Below are 12646 nucleotides of genomic sequence, written 5' to 3' on the forward strand. Positions count from 1 at the left end.
ACATATAAAAAAGGATGCACTCCAGTTGTCACTGGAATACTTTTGCTTATTCTGCTATCACCTGACATGTAACAAGCTCGACTACGAGTGCAAGAGGACTCAAATTTGTCTTTCTTAAAGATAATGAGAGAAACAGTATCCCATCGGCAACCATTTTTTGTATTGTTTACTCCAAGTACAGATACTTTTTATATCTCATGCAAGATTTATTATTTATTCTTATTTCTGTTTATTTTTTCTACTTAGGAACAGTTTTGGATAGATTTTCCTAGGATATTTAGTGATGCAGATTTCCAGCCGTTGATCGGTATAATAGATGCTTGTTCGTGTATTTCACCGGTGCTGCTTTGCATCGGTGTGTTTATAACTCATTGTCACTCCCACCAATCATACCATCAAATAGCAGGTAGAAATAATATCAAAACATTTAATAAAGTGGCTTGATGATCGCCATGATTTCACTGAACTTGGGAAGAGGCCTTATCAACCTTCACCTCGAAATTTGAAGCAGGCCCCCTGTTCAATTTGCATTGACTGTTGGATTGTAAAATTTGGATGTTTGTATATTGTTCGTTCTCTCATCACTGATACTCACCTCAGTACACAGAGGTCAGGACAGCACAGAACAAGACCATAAATAAAAGCAAAATACTGCGGATGCTGGAAATCTGGAACAAAACAGAAAGTGCTGGAAATACTCAGCAGGTCTGGGAGTATCTGTGGAGAGAGAAACAGGGTTAACGAACAGGACCATTTTGTCCGTCATTTCTGGAGCTTCCCTTTACCACAATAGTGTAATGAAAATGCAGGTCATGTCAATCAAAATGATTTAGTTGTCATATCCAAACGGTGCTGACTTTTAATGTATAGTTGTTTTTGGGTTTCTCTTTACTTGCTGTTACTGAGTATAACATCCCTGGTATGTAAAAGAATTTCCAAGAAACATTTTTAAAAGAATTTTAATATTAATTTAATGTTTAAACAATATAACGGAAGATAAATTATTTTCATTTTGAATGCTTTTCATTTAATAAATTGCTTGTTGCACCTCAGAATGTGTTTTTCTTGAGAATTGTGTGTGTGAATCGTGATCCAAATTGGTCACGTAAGTGCTACCTTCACCCTGTAATGCTGACCCTGCTGCCTTGGCAACACTAGATGCCATTGGTGCATCAACTGTCCTGGCAACCAGCATTGCTGAAGTGTCATGACAAGAAAGAGGTCAAATGACCCACTCCTGACAGGAGCTCATCAATTGGATGGGTGTGTTCGATATCTGCCTTCACCTCCAGCAGGAAATCCCAGGAGTACTGCTGGTTGTCAAGGATCTGGTGGACCAGTTTCTCACTAACTTCCCACTTTTGATTGCCTGAAACTGGGCGGTAACGCGTAGAAGTTCCAGACCCTGGTGTCTTATCAATGGCTTTGTTTGCTTTTACAACTTCTACTGCCTTTCACGCTACAGCTACTCAGCTCCCGATATATATAACAGGCACAATACAAGAGGGGTAATTTTGACTTTGTGTGATAGTGTAAAGTAGGTGATTGTGAATCAGCAGCTCTTTTTATATCTCCTCAGACTTTTATTTCCATTCCGCACAAAATCATTCACAATATGCTTGAAATCGGAAAGGCAGAATATGTCCACCCTCCTTAGAGATGTTGCCTGGTATCACCTGGTCACTAAAATCCATTATAGGAAAGATTTTTCTGTCTCAATGTATTTATAAAAACATATATCAATTTCACGGCAGAGTGCACAGCTGAACTTCTCACCCCATTTCACAGAATTCGAGAATAGTACAGCACAGCAGGAGGTTGTTTGGCCCATTGAGTCTGCACCAGCTCTTTGAAAGACCAATCTAGTTAGTCCCACTCCCCATTCTTACCGTCATATCCCTGCAATATTTTCTCCAACAACAACCTGTATTTATATAGCACCTTCAATGTAGTAAAACATCCCAAGGCACTTCACAGGAGAATTACAGAACATAATATGACTTGGAGCCACATATTAAGGCAGATAACCAAAAACTTGATCAAAGAGTTAGGTTCTAAGGAGTGTCCTAAATGAGGAAAGAGAGGTGGAGAGGTGTAGGGAGGGAATTCCAGAATTTAGAACCCAAGCAGCTGAAGGCACAGCCACCAATAGTGCAGCAATTAAAATTGGAGATGCTCAAGAATTAGAGGAGCGCAGAAATCTCGGATGGTTGTGGGGCTGGAGGAATTACAGAGATGGGGAAGTGTGAGGCCAAGGAAGTATTTAAAAAATAGGATACGAATTTTAAAATTGAGAAATTGCTTAACCTGGCACCAATGTAGGTCAGCGAGGACAAGGGTAATGGGTGAATGGGACTTGGTGCGAGTTAGGACATGGGAACAGAGTTTTGGATGTCTTCAAGTTTACAAAGGATAGATTATGGGAAGCCTTCCAGGAGTGTATTGGAGTAGTAAAGTCAAGAGGTAACAAAGGCATGGATCAGGATTTCAGCAGCAGCTGTGTTGGGGCAGGGGTGGAGTAGGGCGATGTTACTCAGGTGAAAATAGGCGGTCTTAGTGATGGTGTGGATATGTAATTGGAAGCTCATCTTGACTCCTTCCTATTATCTCATATTTATTTCCTATTGCCCATTTACTATCATGTATCAAAATTTGCATGTAAATAGGCCTATATAACTTGAGTTTTTCCCAAGTCAATTTGCATGTGCATTTTGGCTGCCGTTCCAGACTAGAGCCCATCACTTTATTTCTACTTTTGCTCTTTTTTTCATTTCTTTTCTCTTCACCTCTCCAAGACCCCTCTTTTCTATCATCATGCCTCCTTTCACTTATCCACTCTCAGGTGCTCTGCCCTCCCAATTTCCTATCCCAACCCTTCAGTACCCTTCAACCCTCCAGCTCTCTGACTGCCATCCTAGGCTTGACTCCCTCTTAGATAAGCTTACAGCTTCCCTCTGTGCCTTTCATTGCATTCTTCAAAGGGCTCATCAAGGCACTCGGCACGTGGCACTGCTAATTACAAGCAGCATCCTCAACTGCCCCATCCTACTCTCTCATCAACCTTCCTGCCTAGTGTGCCCACTAAGGGCTGATTTTGCCAATCTCCTTCCTGTTCAACTCACCCCTCCCAGTGTTGACCCTATAGACTCTGCCAGCAGATCAGCTCTCATCATCCCTCTATGCATCTCCCTCCAGAATATCCGTTCACTTGTGAACAAGGCCCTTTCCATCTATGAACTTATTGTGGATGATTGCATTGACATCATGGCCTTAACGGAAAGCTAGCTGAGAGGTGATAACACCTTTTCCCGTCCAGCTATATCTTTCACCACTTGCCCCGTCATGGCTGTGTGGCGTTTATCACCAAATCTCACCTTGGCTGACCCCCTACTCCTCTGGCACTTTCTCCTCCTTTTATCATCTCACCTTGTTCCACCCCTCTCGCCTCTCATTCAAAATCATCATTCTCTACTGTATTCCAAGTACGACAAAAATATTCTCACTGAGATATAACAATGTTAACCCATCCTGCCACCTTCAAAGATTTGTGCACAAGCAGCTCCAGGTCTCTCTGTTCTTGCACCATATTTAAAATTGTACCATTAAGCTTGTATTGTCACTTCTGATTCTTCCTACCAAAATATATCCTCTCACACTCTTCTGCATTGAATTTCATCTACCATGTGTCTGCATATTCCACTACCCTGTTTCTGTCACCTCGGAAGTCTATTATCTGCCTCGGTGTTTACTAAACTTCCAAATTTCATGTCATCTGCAAATTTCAAACTTATGTCCTGTACCCCCAAGTTTAAGTCATTAACAGATATTAAAAACAGCAGTTGTTCTAGTACTGAACTGTACGGAATGCTACCTCCCTGCAATCCAAGAAAATAGTCATTCACCACCACTCTTTGTTTTCTATCCTTTGTATCCATGTTGCTACTGCCCCTTTATTCCCATGGGCTTCAGTTTAACTAAGGAACCTATTATACTGTTAAAATCATCTAGTTCATGGTTTTTTTTCGAGGCCACTTTTAGTTTCAGGAAAACTAAATTTGTAGATGTGAGGTAATTGAAACTCTGGAGCTTAGTGATTTCCAGACCACCCAGGGTATTTACACTTCAAAGCTCTTTCCATGTGTACCTACAGGGTCAGAGTTAGAGGGGTGAGAACTGTAAAAGAGCAGGTTTATTTGTGGAACTGAAGTCAGTAAGTCTAAAAAGAATTGCCCTGTCTTCGTTAGCAATGTGCATTATTCATGTGGGTATCCAAAATCCAAGGGATGTTTTGGAGTTGGAGTTAATTAGCTTAAATTTCTCTCTGGGACATCTCAGATGTACCATGTTGCTATGGATAGAAGATGCTGGGAGATGCCTTTTGGTCAGGTGTTTTATCTCTGTGATTTCTCACAGAAAGTCACTTGGCGTTTGGAAGCAGTTAGACCCAGTAACAAAGGACTATCAGGAGCCAAAGTCAAGGATGTGAGTGAGACCCTTGCTCAGACTGGGGAAATCTAAATTCGTGAGGTGTTGAAGTAGGGCTGGAGGGTTTGCCTAGCTGGATGCTAGAGGGAGAATCCTCAAGAAACACTTCACTTCGGAAGATAGCTGGGAAACTAAGGAGAATCGAAGTAAATTCCTGATAGCTGTGGTATGCCTTGGATTGGTCCCAAGAGAAGTGAATAAACCCTCAAAATCCTGTAAAGTATAAGGGGACACTTGGGTGGAATTAAAAGTCAAACAAGGAGTGTTCAGTTGAGATCTTTGGGTTTAAAGTATAAATGATTATAAATTAATGTGTTCAGTTAGTCTTGCTTGCTTTGTTTAACTCTTGTAGAGTAAAGATTTTTATTTAAAACGTGACATCATGTGGCGTAATTCTTTCAGTTAACAGGAAGTTTGAATTTCTTTTTAAAGCAGTTACCAGTCTCTAACGGGATTGTAACAATAATATTATACTTAATCATAAGTACAAAGGGCCAATGAAAGTGGTTCAATGGTTTAGGGAACAGCAAGCCTGGCTAGTAAAGCATAATTTGTGTTCAGTGTATCCCATACAACCCAGGATTTTCCTAGGTTTAATTCTTTACTCTGCACTGAGTTATCTGGTGTCAACAAAGGAGATGATTTCAGCAGAAACAGTCTGTCAAGGTCTACAGATGAATTATGAACACTTGGATGACTAGTGCAGGTGCTGGTAATGGTTCTTTTACACCTCCTCTGGACCCATCTTTTGTACCTATATTGTCCCATTTCCACCCTCTTTTGCCTTGCATCAATATTCTTTTTGCCATTTAATCATTCCTGCTCTCCACCCTATCATAGTAATATATTGGAGTGTCAACCTGGATTTTGTGTTTAAATCTCTGGTGTGGGACTCTGAACCCACAACCATCTGATTCAGGGTTGAGAATGCTCCCATTGAGTCATGTAGACCTTTCTACACAGATGCTGCCTGACTTGCTGAGTATTTTCAGCTTTTTCTGCTGTTATTTAAGATTTCTAACAACTGCAGCATTTTGCTTTTGTTTTAGCTCAATATGAGAGGAACAAAATTAGAGAGGAATATTGTTAAAATTCTTGTAAAGCAAAGTGAGCTTCATTGATGTTTGACAGAGTTCAATGTTAGGAAGTTTCTCTTTGCAATCGGTGCAACCAATTGGAACATAACTGTTCAGTAGAAGAGTGCAGAAGGGCAGAGTACTAGAAAGGGAGGAAGAAAAGATCACGTAAGAAACAAACAACTTTTGAAACTTAAACTTTTTATGACATGGGAAAATGCCATGCCATCTGAATTTATTCTGTTCTGTCACTAAGTTGTAAAAGAAATATCGAAGTGTTGAAGCAGTGCACAGAAGGCCTGCAAGGCTGATTTGTAGGTGGAAATATTAACCCCTGGACAGGAAAGTGGTTTAGTGAGTAGCCAGTCCATCTGTATACATCAGTGGGAGACACAGCTGATTTTCACGCCTGACCTCATTAATGTGTCATGGGCTGACTCCTCATCCAAAATGACCAGGAATTGGCACAGTCGAGAGTCTGCTGGGCCCACGATAAGTGCAGGGACTGGAGTGGTTATCAGAAAGTGGCTGGGGGTGGGGGGTGGGCGTTGGAGGGAGACTCTGCTTCATTACTGCTCCTCTTAGTCCCACAAAGGAGATTGTAAACTTACCCTCACAGGTCTCTTCAGTTCTCTGACCACGACCTTGGGGCTGGATTTTAACATTTTGATCCGCTAGCAGCGAGAAAACTGGCAGCACGTAGGGAACCTGGAAACTTCAGAAGTGTGATTGTCAGTGGCTTTTTACTACAGTCACTGCATTTGCATCTGATTTCCGGGATCACCAACCAATTAGTACATGTGGGTATGATGATGACCCATATTAGTCAATTTCAGCTCAACTATTTAAAGGGACCCTGCACAGGTGCATGTGGAGCAGTCTTTGGCAGGACCCTGGCGAACTCAAAAACCCGGCGGACATTGGTCAAGAGCATCTGAGTAGTCAGAACAGGGATATGAGCAGCCTAACTCTAGTTCTGCTAAAGCCATCGAGTCTTAGATTGTGCTAGATTGTTAATTTTCTGTTCAATTTTCTCATGATAAAATTAGTTGATTGCTCTATTTTCCTGTTTCGTCCATTTTTGACTGGCAAGTGGCCTTCTGCCTTGTGAGAAATAGTAAGACAAGAGTTAAAGACAAGCAATGGATGTATGGGAAAGGGATGAATTGTTGATTGTGGGACTGCTTTGTGCTGAGGGTTGGTGGCGCCAAGTGCATGCACTGCCTCTGTCTAAGTAAACCGTGCCTGAATCAGGCTATCCGGGTAGCTATGTGTGTGGCAGCTGGTGCCCTTACTACATCACACTCCTCCTCCTGATGCTGCTCCTCCTCCTCTTCCCCTTCCCCTGCAGAGGCATAGTGCTCAGCACCTTCCTTGCTGCTGCACTATGTTGTGAAAGGCCCAGCAGACCATTATCATTCTGAAAACCCCGACTGGTGCATACTGAAGGGCACTTCTAGATCTCTGGTGACATATGAAGTGCATCTTCCACATTCCAATTGCTTGCTCTAGCTCAACTCTGCTAGTCAGGTGGCTTCTATTATATCTCTCCTGGGAATCATTGTCTGGGCTTCTGGCTGGTGTCGTCAGCCATGTCTTCAGAGGGTAGCCCTTTCTCCAAGGAGCCATCTCTTCTATTCTGTGTTGAGGTGTGAAGATCTCAAGGAGGTTTAACTGTTACAGGATCTGGAATTGAAAGCTAGTCTCAGTAATGGTGCCTTGAAACTATCATCGTTTGTCGTAAAATTCCATCTGGTTCACTAATGTCCTTTAGGGAAGTAAATCTGCCATCCTTACCCGGGCCTACATGTGCCTCCAGACCTACTTCACAATCTGCTTGACTGTTAACAGCCCTCTGAAATAGCTTAGCAAGACACTCTGTTGTCAAGGGCAATTAAGGATGGGCAACAAATGCTGCTTTGCCAGCGATGCCCACATCCCAGGAAAGAATTTTTAAAAAATGAGCTGAACATTGATGGCGGCGAAGCCCTTTCTGTTGACAAGGACTCCAGGGCGATCTGGGGATGCCTTGATTACTTAATGTGATGACGCCCTGGACCTGTGGGAAGCCAGCCAGAGAGGCAATGCTGAGCGCCTGCTCATTCTGACTGGCCTTGTCGGTTGAAAAGTACCCTGCTCTGGCAAATATGGCATTGGTTACCTGGGCACTTGTGGGCAGCAGATTGTGAGACTCTGCAAATATCACCCATAGTGCTCTGGAAGGAGGCAGAGTTGAAGAAATTAAGGGCAATGGTGACTTTCACGCCCACTAGCAATGTGTGCCCACCTTATCCACTTGGCAGGAGGTCTTCTTCCAGGAGGCTGCAATTATGTGTGACCAACTGAGAGGAAATTCTGAGCCTCCTGAGGCACTGCTGCTCAGTCATGTCCAGGAAGCCAATCCTCCGCCTGTAATTGCTATGTTGGGGGTATCGCCTCCTGTGAGCAGGAGTTCTGTGCCCATCCTCTGTCCTATGGAATGACATGTTTGAGGAGAAGGCGACTGCTGCTCTTCCTGGCAATTTTCCTGCTACTGGTGCTACTGCCGCTGCTCATCTGTTCCTGGTCTAAAGTCTAAGGTAAAGCTGAACAAGTTGTGCTGAATTGGAGGCTGACAGCTGGGAAATGTACATCAAAGGCATTAGACTCTGGAAATGATCTCCAAAGCTGTGCAAGCACAAGTTCAGAACAAGTTTTGTGAGCCAAAGCCTTTCTCATAGGCAAGCAAGCAGGTGTGAAATCTCATTATTTAAAGGAATTCCTGCTTGTTACTTGTTCAGCCCCCTCAGATGCCACTACTCTCTCCCCTTATCTTTCCTGTGGGGTTATAAGAAGCCCAGGAAACCCTTGCACACAGTTAATCCTGAGTTAAAACAGATCTTAGTGGGCACAATACGTTATAATTGCCAACGTGCCTGGTCCATGGGGGTTTCCCATGCACAGCAGATCACGCTGAAGTGAAAGGCTAGTTGCTGCCAGCTTTTTTTTCCAAAAAATATGCTTTATTCATAAAAATCTGTAAAAAGTACATTACAGAACAGTTCAAAACAGCACCAAGTCGACATTCCAGAAAGCGCAAAGGAAATCAGTTTTCTTCAAAAAGAGTGAGTTGCCTCACAACCCTTCCGTTCCATTTTAGATACCATGCACATTTTTCAGCAAAACCATATTTGGTGTATACAGCCTGAGGGGTTTCCCATGAGTCCAACCCCTCAGTTCACTATGGCGGGAGGACCTTACACAGTGTTTTTTTCTCATTGAGCATTTACAGCGACTGCCCAAAGCTTTAGTGCATCCCTCAGCACGTAGTCCTGGACCTTGGAACTTGCCAGTCTGCAACACTCAGTCGTGGACAACTCTTTCCACTGGAAGACCAGCAAGTTTCTGGCAGACCAAAAAGGGTCTTTCACCGAATTGATGGTCCTCCAGCAGCAGTTGATATTTATCTCGGTGTGTGTTCTTGGGATGTGCCCGTAGAGCACAGACTCCTGTGTTACAGAGCTGCTCGGGATGAAACTCGACAAAAAACACTTTCCACACCTGCTTTGCAGAGGCACATTACAGGAGGAGGTGGGCAGCAGTCTCTTCCCCACCACAGCCACCTCGAGGGCAGCATGCGGCGGCAGTGAGATTCCGGGCGTGCAGGAAGGATCCGACGGGGAGGGCCCTTCTCATCACCAGCCAAGCTATGTCTTGGTGCTTGTTGGAAAGCTCTGGTGATGAGGCATTCTGTCAAATGGCTTTGGCAGTCTGCTCGGGGAACCATCCTTTTCCTGTAGGGCCTTGAGGACATTCCGTGCAGACAACTGCCTGATGGATTGGTGGTCAAACGTGTTTTTCTGCACAAACTTTTCCACGACGAATAGCTGGTACGGCATGGTCCAACTGGATGGAGTTGTGACCAATGTGACCAAGACCCATCCTCGCAACACCGGGGACAGATAGAACCTCAGCACATAGTGACACTTGGAGTTTGCATACTGGGGCTCTACGCACAGTTTGATGCAGCCGCACACCAAGATGGTCATCAGGATGAGGGCAACGTTGGGTACGTTTCTTCCGCCCTTATCCAGAGGTTTGAACATCGTGTCCCTCCGGACACGGTCCATTTTGGATCTCCAGATAAAGTGGAAAATGCGAGCACATCTCATCCTGCTCAACGCAGCGGACTGTGGACCGGAAGATGATCTTGGAGGCCTCCGTGCAAAGAACGAGGCCTGCTGGCTCTTCACCTCTTAGAGAACCTCCTTGACCTCGATCCCCATCGACTGCAGCCAGAGCAGATTTTGCATTCTTTTCTGGAATTAGGACATTTCCCTTTGTCTCTCACTTGGCCTCTGAACACCTTTGGAGATAAAGAACCTCTTGATGTTCACCTTGATCGCTTCCCACCAGTGCACCCGAGACTCAAAAAGGGATCTCACACTTCTCCAACCTTTGTAATCCCTTTTGATTTCCTCAATGTTCCCTGGGGTTAGCAGTGTAGCATTGAGCTTCCATCTCCCCCTGCCAACCCACTGGTCATCCGGTAAGTGACAGTCGGCCAGTAAGAGGCAGTGGTCAGAGAAGAACACCGGCTGGACGCCGGGTGGATCTGACCGTGAAAGCATGGAACACAAACAGGAAGTCAATCCTGGAACGGGCAGACCTGTCCAGTCTTGACCAGGCGTATCTACGCTACGTTCCGTCTGCAGGTTTGCTGAAGACGTCATGCAGCTTGGCATCTTTAACTGTTTCCATTAGGAATCTGGACGTAACATCCAGTTTGCTGTCATCACTGCCGGATAGTCCAGCTGCATCAATGATGCAGTTGAAGTCACCGCCAAGAATGACCAGCCTGGATGTCGCCAGCAGCACTGGGAGCTGCTGGAGGACGGTCAGTCGCTTGCTGCATTGAACTGGGGCATACACGTTAATTAATCGGAGCAGAGTATTGTTGTGCATTACATCTGCTATGAGGAGGTAACCGCCCACCACCTCCTTAACTTCAGAGATGTTGAAGTTGCCTCCCTGCAGCAGAATACCCAGGCCAGAGGAACGGGAATCATTTTCCCCTGACCAGATCGCTGGCCCATGGGACCACTATCGCGACCATTGACTGTAAGTGCTGAGGTGTGGTATTCCACACTCCTGCAGAAACAGCAGGTTGGCGTTGACTTTGGCGAGGTAGTTCAAGGTCGAAGCACATTGCATAGTGGATTTTACGCTACGCACGTTAATCAAAGCAATCTTTATACCCATTTTAAAGTTGGGTGTTGCTTACCACACCAGGTGTCCTTGCTAGTCTCAGTCCTTGGGTATGTTCCTGCATATGCATAGTGTACATAAGCTGTTTCACATTTGTTCGGTGCAGAAACCCCTCCTGGTTTCTCAAGAGGTTTTGTTCCGCTGGGGTGACATGGGGGTGGGGTCCTGTAAGCAGCAAGGCTTGGACTGTCCTCTGCTGGTGGTGTCTTTCCCTCTGTCCCTCCTCGAAGACATCACTGCTCCCGGCTTCCTGGAGCTGGAGTGCACCAGACGCTTCGCTGCTCTTGGGCTCCCGGAGCTGGGATGTGCTGGGCATCTCGCTGGGTTCAGCGCTTTGGGGTTGGGGTGCACTGGGCCCGTCACAGCTTCCAGTGCCCTAGAGCTGGGGGGCTTGCTCTTCCAGCTCTTTTGAGTTCTGCCACTTCTTTTGCAGGTGCCGTCTTTCCAGCCCTTCCTTGTACAAAGAGGAGCAGCTGCCATTGTCTGTCTCAGATGGTAGCCTCCTCTTGCCACTGGTTTGGGTGGTGACCTGTTCCTTTATTGGAGGCTACTTCTTTGTGATTTTTCTTTGTACCACTTGCCACTGACCAATTTGTCCATCTGCTGTCTCCTCCTCCATTGATTCTGTCCGTAAAGGAGGGGTTTCAGGGCACGGGGTAGGTGTTGGGTCGCTGGTTGCAGCAGCCTCTCCTTTCTTCTCCTTCTCAGATAGACTTTCCTCGCTGCGGGGAGGATTTCTTGTCTCCCTCCCAGCAACAGACACGTTCACTGTTTCTCCTCCTGGCCTTTCCTTGGACTTTGCCGCCTGTGCATAACTGATGCAGCGTTTGGGGCAGGTTTTGTAGAGGTGGCCTGCCCCACCGCAGAGGTTGCAGCACTTACTCTGTTTACAGTCCTTGGTCTGATGGCCTTGAGGACATGAGGAAAAACTTTTTCACCCAGAGGGTGGTGGGTATCTGGAATTCACTGCCAGGAATGGTGGTGGAGGCAGAAACCCTCAATTCTTTTAAAAGGTACCTGGATATGCGCCTGAAGTGCTGTAACCTGCAAGGTTACGGACCAGGTACTGGAAGGAGGGATTAGATTGGGCAGCTAGTTTATTTTTTGACTGGCACGGACACGACGGGCTAAATGGCCTCTTTCTGTGCCGTAATTTTTCTATGTTTCTATGGTTCACCCACTCGCACACCCATGCACGCACACAAGAAAAAATAGAGATTAAAAGATAGCTTGCATTTAGGTTTGATGGTTTAAAAAAAAGTTAATTGTGAAACTTTGTTTGTTTCCCTGGCAGGAAGATTGAAAAACTGTGCAGGCCTGTTTCTCCTTTTTTCTGGTTCACTACTGTCAAACTTTGAAAAGTTTCAGGTGGACGGATGCTTTGCGTGCAGACTTCTTTGGCCAAATCTCAGTCACAGTTCAATGGTGAAAATCCTCAGGTAGGGAGTTTCAAGGGTCACCTTTTTGTCTGTGCCACTCAGTACTTTAAAGATGGTATTCTGGCAGTGTCCTTCTTCTTGCTGGGATGGGTGTCTCTCTTCCTTCTGGCTTTCTGGTCTCTGTGCATAGAATATGTCTCTTATTAAAATTCCTTATCAGAGACTTGGATTCTGTCAGGTGACCAAAGTTTCTCTCCCATTGTGTTTTCATACATGGTGTTTGATGATATGGCCATCGTTAGACAACGGACGGAATTTTTCCCATGGTGGATGGGAGCTGTCCACCGACTGAAAAGTCGGTGGTGAACCCGCCTCCAACTGGCCTGGGGATCTGGACTGCATTTTGCGGTCGCCAGGCCTTTAATTGGTCTGAGATGGGACTTCCACCTCATTGAGGCA

The 12646-nt window shown here is 45.2% G+C and overlaps 1 protein-coding gene across 1 annotated transcript in view; it reads left to right on the forward strand.

Moving 5' to 3' along the window:
- LOC137378261 (zinc finger protein 335-like) overlaps positions 1 to 12646 on the forward strand; it is a 158847-nt gene that overhangs the window by 14221 nt on the left and 131980 nt on the right. The window contains exons 14-15 of the mRNA XM_068048502.1: positions 4414 to 4447; positions 5682 to 5729. Coding sequence (XP_067904603.1) covers positions 4414 to 4447; positions 5682 to 5729 — 82 coding nt within the window. The remainder of the gene's footprint in view (positions 1 to 4413; positions 4448 to 5681; positions 5730 to 12646) is intronic.

The sequence above is a fragment of the Heterodontus francisci genome, chromosome 16 (assembly GCF_036365525.1).
Source record: "Heterodontus francisci isolate sHetFra1 chromosome 16, sHetFra1.hap1, whole genome shotgun sequence".
In the NCBI taxonomy this organism is placed as follows: Eukaryota; Metazoa; Chordata; class Chondrichthyes; order Heterodontiformes; family Heterodontidae; genus Heterodontus; species Heterodontus francisci.